General features: G+C 51.5%; 1 protein-coding gene across 1 annotated transcript; it reads right to left on the bottom strand.

Annotated features, from left to right (window-relative positions):
* Positions 1-233: 233 nt before the first annotated feature.
* Positions 234-11,915, bottom strand: LOC132473597 (rho GTPase-activating protein 19-like). Its single transcript, XM_060073803.1, has 11 exons — positions 11,813-11,915; positions 11,259-11,512; positions 10,852-10,932; positions 10,157-10,366; positions 9,333-9,559; positions 8,887-8,973; positions 6,998-7,063; positions 5,858-6,064; positions 5,222-5,317; positions 1,305-1,469; positions 234-251 (listed from the first exon to the last, which is right to left on the bottom strand). The coding sequence occupies exons 1-11, from the start codon at positions 11,863-11,865 to the stop codon at positions 234-236; spliced, it is 1,464 nt and encodes a 487-aa protein (XP_059929786.1). The 5' UTR covers positions 11,866-11,915.
* Between the last annotated feature and the right edge of the window lie 482 nt (positions 11,916-12,397).

Raw genomic sequence — 12,397 nt, 5'->3', positions numbered from 1 at the left:
CAATGCAATGCGGCCGTGTTTTTCCGGAGGAGAAGAAGAAGATGAATAACCGCAAAAACGAGTCTCAGAAATGTTCAGCGTAGGGTCCGAATTCTCGTTTGTTCGTTCCCTGTATAGTGCACTATATCATGAACACTATGTAGGGAATAGTGAGCGAGTGAATGGGGAACGATTTCGAACAGTTATTGTTTCTGTTCCCAAGTGAATCTGGAGGGGTGGGAAGCTTGGAGCGTCTACCCTGGCTGCCTGGCCTGGCCGAGGACAAGAGGGGACTTACTCACAGACACACTGGATTCTAGGGATGGGCACGAGTAGTCAATTCCAAACTCGAGTGATCGAAGAAATTCCTCGAGGATCAATCGAGTACTCGTTTCATCAAATCTATTTTTAGAATGCAACGCATCTGCAGCAGGAATAGGCCTGATGATGAACGGCAATATTACCAACCAAACATGTAATGCTTATTCTCCATCAAAACAGTCAGAGTTATCAGAGTATTCATTATTTATTTTTGCAAAACACATTTTCCTTACGAAAATAAATATGCGTCTCACAATTTAAATCACGTCGAACCAAGGCCTGTAACGGTTTAAAAAAACAAAAACGAAACAAGTAGCCTAACCATTGCAAATAATTTAAAGCTGCAAATAAAACGGCAGTTAATGGACAATGGAAATACTCGGCGTTGTGATCTTCTCTACACGGCCGGGATGACAGCTGCGTCTTGCGGCGGTGAAAATAGCCGACACACTTGGTTGCTGCGGGTCTGCTTTCCCGAACTCACCGTTGTGTTTCAGGAGCATATGTTGCCGCATAGTACTTGTAGTACTCTGGTAGCTCGATTTCGCTTGGCATATTTTACATTTCACCTTATGATCTCCTATTTCTTTAAAGTATTTCAATTCTTTGCTGCGCTTTGCTTTAACCGCAATCTCTTAACTTTTTGAATTCTGGCGTTGTGCACACGGAACGGAACGCGCCACACAGAAATTATACATTTCATTTGCTTTGTGCCCACGTCATGCGTTAGTGGCGCCGCACAGAAAATTGATACATTTGCTTCAGAAAACTTTGTTTGTGTGTGTACATGCAAATTCGAGTTTGCCTGTCCACCAACCGAGTTCATTTGTAACGAGGAGCACTCGAGTAATCGATTCCTCACGCCCATCCCTACTGGATACCCATCGACCACATGGGGGGCAGGACAGGGGTAGGTCGTTTGAGGCTCCGTTGAAAGGTACAGGGTTCAATCCCCGATGTCTGCATCCCATAGTGAGGTTCCTACCCTACGGCTGGCCCCTTACCGACTGGTATCTAGGATTCACTGAGAGTAAGAGTAAGTGGTGAGGGTAGTCAACGGTAATACTCACTCCTGTAGAGATGGCGTTCTCCTTCCCATGGCTGTCTGCAGGCGAGCCCGGCCGTCCGGTGGTCTTGTCGGCTGACGCCTGGTTACCCAACACCCGCCTCTGTGTGTTCAATAGACACAAACATGGGGACGACCCTGTTTGAACACCTGGGCTGGTGGAATGCAGCTGTGGGGTCATGACTCCAATAGACAATTGATGGTGCCAAGAATGAAGGCAAATAGGGCCTCAGCTGAACCCAGTGTTCAATATACACAATACATGAAGACGTTTGGAAGGAGAAGCTTACCCTGGAACCTATCTATTTATTTAGTTACCGAAAAAGTTTAGATACTGTCGGTACCGTCTCCTAGGGTTTGGGAATTTGGCCAAAGAAATGACGTTTGATTATTCCTTTTTTTTCAGACCAATCTCTCTCCCTCTCTCTGAGAACGCGCTGTCCCTTGCAGCATGGACGGATAAATGATTTCTTAATGGGGTCGAGGAAGACACCTCACCCTAACCGCTCACGAGGAGCAGGCTATTGCTATGCATGGTGGACCCCGCCCTCGCTGTGTGAATGTGGGTATAAATGGTTGTACGATGCTTTGGATAAAAGCGTCTGCTAAATGCCCTGAATGTAATTTATGTTATTCTAACACAGCTTTAAAAAAAAAATTCAGATTCCATTATAGTCTCATTTTGAATATCCGTTGGCAGCCCTCACACAGGGGGCCCCCCAGTACGCGGGACTGACTCGGTGTGAGTAATTGAGTGAAATAATTAAAGACAACAAAGCTAGATAATCTCCACCCTCATAATGCAACGAGGAGTGCATGTGGAGCCTCCCTTAGCTTCGCCTGCATCACGCCGCTTCCCCCCTCCTTTTGGAGGGGGTTACAACGCCCCGGGGGGCTGCAGGGACATACGTTTGTTATCACCTCCACTCAGGGACCGATAGACCCTCTGGGGGGGCTCCTTAAGGGAGGAGGCGTGGCCTATCATCACACCAGGCCACACGGTCGCCCAATCGAGGGACTCGCGCTGCAGTCCGCCGCAGTCACGCCGTGTTCACACCCCCTCCGTCCGTCCACGGACCTCATTGACTTTGCATAAAGGCGCTCGCGCAATGCATTGTGGGTCCGTCCGTTCTGTCGGCTCCGTGGCCCGAGTCAAAAAGTTTAGAAATGTTCAACTTTTCAGGCAGCGACGGATCCATCGGCTGAGGGGTTCAGAGACGGTGCGGGACTGACCGGAACGGGCTGACGCCGAGGGGTTCAGAGACGGTGCGGGACTGACCCAGTGGAGTGGAACGGGCTGAGGCCGAGGGGTTCAGAGACGGTGCGGGACTGACCCAGTGGGGTGGAACGGGCTGAGGCCGAGGGGTTCAGAGACGGTGCGGGACTGACCGGAACGGGCTGAGGCCGAGGGGTTCAGAGACGGTGCGGGACTGACCGGAACGGGCTGAGGCCGAGGGGTTCAGAGACGGTGCGGGACTGACCCAGTGGAGTGGAACGGGCTGAGGCCGAGGGGTTCAGAGACGGTGCGGGACTGACCCAGTGGAGTGGAACGGGCTGAGGCCGAGGGGTTCAGAGACGGTGCGGGACTGACCCAGTGGGGTGGAACGGGCTGAGGCCGAGGGGTTCAGAGACGGTGCGGGACTGACCGGAACGGGCTGAGGCCGAGGGGTTCAGAGACGGTGCGGGACTGACCGGAACGGGCTGAGGCCGAGGGGTTCAGAGACGGTGCGGGACTGACCGGAACGGGCTGAGGCCGAGGGGTTCAGAGACGGTGCGGGACTGACCGGAACGGGCTGAGGCCGAGGGGTTCAGAGACGGTGCGGGACTGACCGGAACGGGCTGAGGCCGAGGGGTTCAGAGACGGTGCGGGACTGACCGGAACGGGCTGAGGCCGAGGGGTTCAGAGACGGTGCGGGACTGACCGGAACGGGCTGAGGCCGAGGGGTTCAGAGACGGTGCGGGACTGACCCAGTGGGGTGGAACGGGCTGAGGCCGAGGGGTTCAGAGACGGTGTGGGACTGACCCATTGGGGGGTAACGGGCTGAGGCCGAGGGGTTCAGAGACGGTGCGGGACTGACCCATTGGGGGGTAACGGGCTGAGGCCGAGGGGTTCAGAGACGGTGTGGGACTGACCCATTGGGGTGTAACGGGCTGAGGCCGAGGGGTTCAGAGACGGTGCGGGACTGACCCAGTGGAGTGGAACGGGCTGAGGCCGAGGGGTTCAGAGACGGTGCGGGACTGACCCAGTGGAGTGGAACGGGCTGAGGCCGAGGGGTTCAGAGACGGTGCGGGACTGACCCAGCGGAGTGGAACGGGCTGAGGCCGAGGGGTTCAGAGACGGTGCGGGACTGACCGGAACGGGCTGAGGCCGAGGGGTTCAGAGACGGTGCGGGACTGACCGGAACGGGCTGAGGCCGAGGGGTTCAGAGACGGTGCGGGACTGACCGGAACGGGCTGAGGCCGAGGGGTTCAGAGACGGTGCGGGACTGACCGGAACGGGCTGAGGCCGAGGGGTTCAGAGACGGTGCGGGACTGACCCAGTGGGGTGGAACGGGCTGAGGCCGAGGGGTTCAGAGACGGTGTGGGACTGACCCATTGGGGGGTAACGGGCTGAGGCCGAGGGGTTCAGAGACGGTGTGGGACTGACCCATTGGGGTGTAACGGGCTGAGGCCGAGGGGTTCAGAGACGGTGCGGGACTGACCCAGTGGAGTGGAACGGGCTGAGGCCGAGGGGTTCAGAGACGGTGCGGGACTGACCCAGTGGAGTGGAACGGGCTGAGGCCGAGGGGTTCAGAGACGGTGCGGGACTGACCCAGCGGAGTGGAACGGGCTGAGGCCGAGGGGTTCAGAGACGGTGCGGGACTGACCGGAACGGGCTGAGGCCGAGGGGTTCAGAGACGGTGCGGGACTGACCGGAACGGGCTGAGGCCGAGGGGTTCAGAGACGGTGCGGGACTGACCGGAACGGGCTGAGGCCGAGGGGTTCAGAGACGGTGCGGGACTGACCGGAACGGGCTGAGGCCGAGGGGTTCAGAGACGGTGCGGGACTGACCGGAACGGGCTGAGGCCGAGGGGTTCAGAGACGGTGCGGGACTGACCGGAACGGGCTGAGGCCGAGGGGTTCAGAGACGGTGCGGGACTGACCGGAACGGGCTGAGGCCGAGGGGTTCAGAGACGGTGCGGGACTGACCGGAACGGGCTGAGGCCGAGGGGTTCAGAGACGGTGCGGGACTGACCGGAACGGGCTGAGGCCGAGGGGTTCAGAGACGGTGCGGGACTGACCCAGTGGGGTGGAACGGGCTGAGGCCGAGGGGTTCAGAGACGGTGTGGGACTGACCCATTGGGGGGTAACGGGCTGAGGCCGAGGGGTTCAGAGACGGTGCGGGACTGACCCATTGGGGGGTAACGGGCTGAGGCCGAGGGGTTCAGAGACGGTGTGGGACTGACCCATTGGGGTGTAACGGGCTGAGGCCGAGGGGTTCAGAGACGGTGCGGGACTGACCCAGTGGAGTGGAACGGGCTGAGGCCGAGGGGTTCAGAGACGGTGCGGGACTGACCCAGCGGAGTGGAACGGGCTGAGGCCGAGGGGTTCAGAGACGGTGTGGGACTGACCCATTGGGGTGTAACGGGCTGAGGCCGAGGGGTTCAGAGAGACGGTGTGGGACTGACCCAGTGGGGTGTAACGGGCTGCGGCCGAGGGGTTCAGAGACGGTGCGGGACAGAACCATTAAGGTGTAACGGGCTGAGGCCGAGGGGTTCAGAGACGGTGCGGGACTGACCCATTGGGGTGTAACGGGCTGCGGCCGTGCGTGTGGGCGTGTGTGCGTGCGCGTGTGCGTGCGTCTCCTGCCTGTACCTTGATGATGCCTCCGAAGGAGCGTGAGCGCCGGTGCTTCCTGTTGAAGGGACTCTGGGGGTCCGGCGCGGGGGTCCCCGGCTTCTGCTTCTCCAGCTGGAGGGGAGACAAGCAAAGCATTACACGCCCAGACCCGGAGGGAGGGGCTTCGGTCACTGGTCCATATGGACGGCCCTCCGGCCCCCCTGCAGGGCCCGGCCCGGACAGGCCCGGTCCATTATGGTCAGTATTATGGTCACGATTATTCAAACGATTACTTTGTGAGTTTGCAACATGATGTATTTATTCAGCGTGTCTCGCTCCAGAACTCTGTAACTGAGAACTCTGAAAATCTGCCTTAAAGAAAATACACAAAATGTTCAAATCTAAAATAATGTACCGACATGTATCCAGCGGTACTTTCTATAAAACGTTTAATTAAAATAAAAATTTGATCAGATTAGTTTTGTGATCGTTTGTGATCGCTTGATCGCAAGTCGAATTTGCGATCAAAATTGGATTAACGGCCACACACACACACACACACACACACACACACACACACACACACACACACACACACACACACACACACACACACACACACACACACACACACACACACACACACACACACACACACACACACACACACACCTGTCTGACGAGCCTCTTCTTCTTGGCGGAGGCCGGCAGGCTGCAGATCTGCTGGTGCAGCTCCCTGAGGGCGTTCTCCGTGTGGGGGGTCCCCCCCGCCGGAGAGCCGGCCCCCGGGGGCCCCCCGCCCCGGGCCGACAGGGGGGCCGGGGGAGGGGGGGGCGTGTTGAAGCAGACCTCCCCAGAGCTGCAGAGAGACAGGTCGTCCTGCCGCCACAAGGCCGGGGGGGGGAGAGAGGGAGGGAGGGTGAGACAGGGAGGCCTCGGAGGGTGAGGCAGTGGGAGGGTTGGGGGGTGAGGCAGTGAGCCAGCGATGCCCCGGCCCCCTGAGGACGTCCTGGTCTGGGAGCGCCCACGCTGCGGCGCTCCCAGACCAGGACGTCCTCAGGGGGCGCTCCCAGACCAGCCCCGGCGTCTGAGGCTCCACGCTGCGGCGCTCCCAGACCAGGACGTCCTCAGGGGGCGCTCCCAGACCAGCCCCGGCGTCTGAGGCTCCACGCTGCGGCGCTCCCAGACCAGGACGTCCTCAGGGGGCGCTCCCAGACCAGCCCCGGGCGCACTGAGGCTCCACGCTGCGGCGCTCCCAGACCAGCCCCGGCGCACTGAGGCTCTCCGAGGAGAGGTCCGACCCGGGCTCAGGGGGGGGTTAATTAAACATGTAAAGAAGACCCTGGGAGCGCCTAAGGTGAGTAGAAATCGACGGAGCAATCACAAGCGGTTTAATCCGCAACAGACAGAAAACGATGTTCGAGATTAGATTAGAGATTAAAATAAATGTGCATTGTCCTCTTTTCTCAGAGGACAATGTGTTTCTGCTTTACTTCCAACCAGAAGCGCCAGGGTGATAAGAGAGCCAGAGTGTCATTTATATTATTATTATACTTCATTTGATGGGCAGCCATATTTGGAACTCAATTAGGCCAGACTGACCTTCATTATGAAACAGTATAAGGACTCGCAGGCTAATGGTGCCACTACGTCTCTAACATTGTAGTAGTGCAGTCGTAACATAGATGCATACAACTAATGAGTGGGACCTGGAGAAATGAATGAATGAATGAATGATGTTGAATTCACTTCAAATGGAGGATGGCTACTCAGTGGAAAGGGAAATGGGCTTCACGTTGCAGGCTCACTGACCTTTGACTGAAGGGCGTTCGAGCCGGTGAAATATGCTCGGGCGTATTCCTTCACATAAGCAGGAGCCTGTAATTTACACAAGAACAACAAAAATCACACTTAAGGCATGAGAGTGAATTGGTGTCAAATCAGTTCTGCTTCAGGAGAGCGCTGCACTCTGGCTTTTGAAGGCTCCAGTCTGATGGCCTTTTGTATTGACCCACTCCTGTGAAGTGGGTCAACACTGACTGTTATTTAGCTGTGGTGAGAATATTCTCCATGTTGGGGTCGTTTGATGGTAGTTTGACAACCAATCAAATAGCCACTTTTTTAAAGTTGGGCCAACTGGGAACATTTAAAATGTAAATTATACCCCAACCAAATGTAACCATGGAAACAAGACCACTTGGCATTCAGCTATTTTAGTCAGGAGGCTTAGGAACATAATGAGAATATTTTAAACCCAACGCAGGTAATATAAATCTATTTGTTCAAAAGATTTCCCTTCCCTGTACGTGCACCAACAGGGTCAATATTTGATGTGAACCACCACAATACAAATCACAAATCCGGCTAAACAAGGTTGAAAATATTATACTGGAGGATTACGGATTTATGATCCAACTAGTCGCAAATGGCCACTCAAATAATAGGAAATCATTTGAAGCGTTAAAGGGGTAGTTCGGAATTGTGGACATAGGGCCTGATTCCCAAGTTAGCATTGGTATTCTATATCACTGGAGACAGTTTAACACATTTCATTCAGTCCTTCTAGTTGCAGAGTTCGCTCGTGCTAGGCTAGCGCACGGCAACGGGCAATGCTAGCCTGCTATTAAAAACAGTCTTACCCACTCCACAGTACACCCGAGGTAAATCGATTATAACGCCAGACTATAAATTTAAATGTCTGTGTTGATAGAATAATGTTAGAAATAAAACTAACCTTGCATCGCATGAATCATCGAGGGACTACTTTCTCAGCAGAAGCGGAATCTTACTATGCGCTGGTTAGGTTTGTAACCGAATCACGACAGAAGAACGTAAACAGAGAAGCGTGGGACAGAAGCGCAATTGAACGACTAGGCAACATGGTGGTTCAGTGTGCTTTTAGAAATTGTAGAAATATGCGCTACATATGGGCACCACAAAGTTTCCACCAATTTCCAGTGCGAGATCCAGAAAGGACTCAACTGTGGCTTGTTGCTGCTGGCTTGGACATCAAAACACCGGCTCGTACATGTACGGTTCGTTGGATACAACAAATTCCTCATAATCGTCTTCAAAAGCAGATGCATCGCTAAGTCCTCCAAACGTGGCCATATCTTGTTAATTTAATACGCTTATAGAATTCCTTCGTTCACTGTACTCTGCGTTTGTAGCAATGACAGCGGCAGGTAAACAAACTAGAGCCGGTAACCTAGGTATCAGTCCGCCGCTGCCGTAGCCTACTACCAGGAATATAACACTGCTGCTGTGACCCAGCAATTCCCTCAAAATACAATGCAATGCAAGGTTGGTTTTATTTCTAACATTATTCTATAAACAGACATTTAAATTTATAGTCTGTCGTTATAATTGATTTACCTCGGGTGTACTGTGGAGTGGGTAAGACTGTTTTTAATAGCAGGCTAGCATTGCCCGTTGCCGTGCGCTAGCCTAGACGAGCGAGCTCTGCAACTAGAAGGACTGAATGAAATGTGTTGAAAACTGTCTCCAGTGATATAGAATACCAATGCTCACTTGGGAATCAGGCCCTATGTCCAAAATTCCGAACTACCCCTTTAATACAGTAAAATCTGGTTTTAAAATATTTTAGCTAATAATTGAAAGGCATAAGTCGTGCCATTAAATTATTATTGTCAACATGACATGGTAAGAAAACAAATGAAGGAAAGATTCTGAGTACTCACCTTGAACAGTTTCTGGGAGTGCTTGATAAGAAACGCTACGCCGTTATTGAGATGCTTGATGTTACTCTGCAGATCGTTGGCTGTTACCTGGAACAAATGACAAGAAAAGTACTACAATAATAATGAGCACAATGCATTTCTGGAAAATTATTGCATATTTATGGGTGGAAATAACACTGAAAAGTGTTTCAAAAAGGGGGAGCGACATGTAAAGAAATAAAGAAATAATGGAAGGGTGACGTTTTGTGTTTTCTTAAACAAGTTTTCCTTAACATGGTCCGATAAGTTGTTTTATAAAGGCGCGCCCTGTATCTACAGTGTCTGATACTTTTCAATAATCGATCCCCAACATAATAAACAGCATCACCTTTCAGACAACCCATGACCGTTAGCCATATCTTTAGACCACAGACATATCGAGACCAAAGAACCCGCAGGCGCCCTACGTTCTTGGGCCAGATGATGTGCGGGGCAAACATGGTGGCCAGGTTGATGGCGGACATCTTGTTGGCATGCTGGTTGCGGGCGGTGTGGTACAGCAGGTCAAGCAGCAGCTTCAGCAGGCTGCGGTTGGCCGGCGGCAGCAGCATGAAGAGCAGCTGGAAGGCCTCGATCTGACGCTCCTTGTCGGGAACATCCGTCTTGTTCCCTTGCTCGTCAAACAGAGTGCGTTCTGGGAAAAGAGACCCACAAAAACAAGGAGTTAAATCCGGGGTTGCCACTCTTTGGTAATGATACGTTTCAAGCACTTTTCAAGGACCAGTTCAGGTTTTTCCAGGCCCAAAATAAGGCTTAGGCGGCAGGAGAGGAGGAGAAGCGCACGCGGAGGGACTTAGTCTCAGCTCCCAGAAACTGGGAGGGAACTAAATGAATGGCCTTATTATATACATGTATACACCCAGGAAATACTAACTATTTATTATTGTAAACTCCGATCTGCTCTGGCTTGGTGGTCAGAAGAGGCCGTGGCAACCCTGTAAATCAATCTTTTAGCTTTCTACCACATATTAACTGCCCAAACCTCTGCCCAACTACTTACTTCTTTTCAATGCATTCCTATGCAATGAAAATGTACCGAATCCTCCAGACCCTCATCTTGTTAATAACTCCATACAAATATGTTGCCGTTGGAGGTCAAAATACGATTGGTTGATCGGAGAAGAATATAGAACTTAATTGACATGATATTGGTTGGCTGACAATCGTGTGAGTTCAAAGTGTGCTTTTCAATCCTAATCCACTGAACGTGGTGGTCTATGTGTGAGCATACCAGCGATCTTCAGGTGGGCGTGGTAGTGGCGATGCGTCAGCAGGGGCTCCGGCAGCTCTCCCAGGAAGGTTTTGAGCAGGGTGGCTGCGTCGTTGGGGTGGTAGTCCCCGGTCTCCAGGTCTATTTCTGCTCCAGAGTTCAACATCTCCCTGAGGGCCGCCTGTCTCAGGCTGTGGCCCGGGACCCGGAACAACCCCTCCACGTGGAGGTCTGGAGGGAGGGGTCCCGACAGAGGGGTTAGAGAACCGCGGAGAACCGTGACGGCAACACACACACACACACACACACACACACACACACACACACACACACACACACACACACACACACACACACACACACACACACACACACACACACACACACACACACACACACACACACACACACACACACAGCGAATGAAAGAGGCCCGGCAGAAGTGCTTTCTCGTAAATATTTAACTAAGGATGTGCTCAGCTTCTATTTTCAGCAGAGTACGTCAGCGGCTTCTGAAAAAACGCTGTGTGCTCAAACTTTGACTCAGCATTACAAGTTACTACAGAGAGGAAGACGTCATTCTTTGACTTTGTAGTACAAACTCCAACAGCATAATATAGTCAGAATTTGACATTTAAAAAGAAAATACAGATGAGATGACTGATCGGCCTTTCAGTATCTCACAAATGTTTTAAAACCCTAATATCAGTACTTACTTTTGCTCAGATATTCAATGAGCTGATAGATCTGAGATATCCCCTCTTCAGTCAGAGGAGCACCAAAAACCAGTCCTTTATCTGAAAGACAGCACAATCCGAATAACTGCATTGGAATTGCTATGGTCTTCTTTCACCCTTTAGCTGGAATTTGACATTATTAGAGCGGGCTCTGAAGTAGGAACTGTTTGAATAGCTTTACATCAGGGAGGAGGATTCAGTAATGAATGATAGGCCTATGTCAAAGACTCGTTAGGCTCCCAATACATTCTTCAATACTTCTTTCCAAAATAGTTTGACCAGTGTCATTAAACATGTCGATGACAAACAATAAACCATTTAGTGTAGCCCAAATATGCTGTTTGGTAATACGTATCAGGCAGGGGTTATTAATTCAAGGTTTCTACCTTTTCGCTTGAGGAAATTGAAGGAGCGTAGGAACCCGTTGTGGGAGGGCAGCCTCGGCTCAGTGTCTCCTGTGAGCTGGGCGAACTCATCGCCGGGCAGGTCGATGAGACGAGTGATATTACTGAGAACTATGTCCGCAAAGGCCTGCGGTCTATCGTGTCTCAACCTCTCCACGAAGAAGTCCGGATTGAAGATGACGGGCTTGCCGGAGCCCGACGCCTCCTGACTGATCACAACACTGCACACCGTACCCCTGTTGGTTTTAACAAGGGTAAGATCAGGAGAGTTTAACGGGGAACGGAAACAGACCCGACTGTAGTAACTAGCCCTGCAGCCAAACCTAAACTGTGGCCGGATCGACCATGTAATCCATTACCAACAAGCTATTTGAGTTAGCCAAGTTAGCGTACCCGTCAAACTGTCCGCAGCTCAAATTGAGCTAGGTTAATCCTTTATCTAATAATGCTGGGCGAAATAACCAAATATTTAGTTCAAGTGGTGCAGTTGACTTTTAAACGCGTATGATCGACATAATCGGGACACAATCTCTTACCTTCTGTCGTGTTTGCTATTGTTTATGTTGTGGGTATAGTTTTTGGCTGCCATCTTCGATTCGAATCTTCCGCTGTTTTGCGCTGGCCACGCCCCTACTTTACTATTGGCTAAAGCGTTCATGTAAAACACGGAGTGGAACCGTTAAATCCATGTGGCTTTAAAACGAACAGACTGCTAGACTGCTTGGTTTGTCAGAGGTCACCTAACTGCGGCGTCCATCTTCTGCTGAAATAGTTTACCAAAGACAATAGGGCCACAATTTCAATTTATTTGCCCTATTTAGGGCCACACATTTATTTACAACACAAAAATGTACTCAACATTAAATGTTAATTAGGTGGGTTAGGTTAGGCTATACATAGTCTCGCAAAGCCAGACCAAACTACAGCAAGTAGAATGGCTATACATGATGACACAGTAATCTTGGTGGCATTGAAATAGTTAGTGTCATTATCTGTAGTTTCATTCTATTTCATTCGTACTGTTTGTGACTGGTTTGAGGTGTTGTTTTCCCTTTTTTTTTTTTACAATTAAATGGAAAACATCTAAATGTGAAAATACAGAGAAAATTGTCAAATTTTTT

This window comes from Gadus macrocephalus, chromosome 15 (assembly GCF_031168955.1).
Source record: "Gadus macrocephalus chromosome 15, ASM3116895v1".
NCBI lineage: Eukaryota > Metazoa > Chordata > Actinopteri > Gadiformes > Gadidae > Gadus > Gadus macrocephalus.
The sequence above is the reverse complement of the archived record's forward strand: the minus strand, read 5'-3'. Positions and strand labels throughout refer to the sequence as shown.

Bases quoted from the DNA above. Each gene is read 5' to 3' on its own strand.
- LOC132473597 (XM_060073803.1), bottom strand. From the start codon at position 11,865: ATGGCAGCCAAAAACTATACCCACAACATAAACAATAGCAAACACGAC. The intron at 9,560-10,156 runs GTATGCTCACAC...CTCTTTTCCCAG, and splicing joins CGCCCACCTGAAGATCGCTG to AACGCACTCTGTTTGACGAG. The intron at 8,974-9,332 runs GTAGGGCGCCTG...CATTTGTTCCAG, and splicing joins ACATCATCTGGCCCAAGAAC to GTAACAGCCAACGATCTGCA.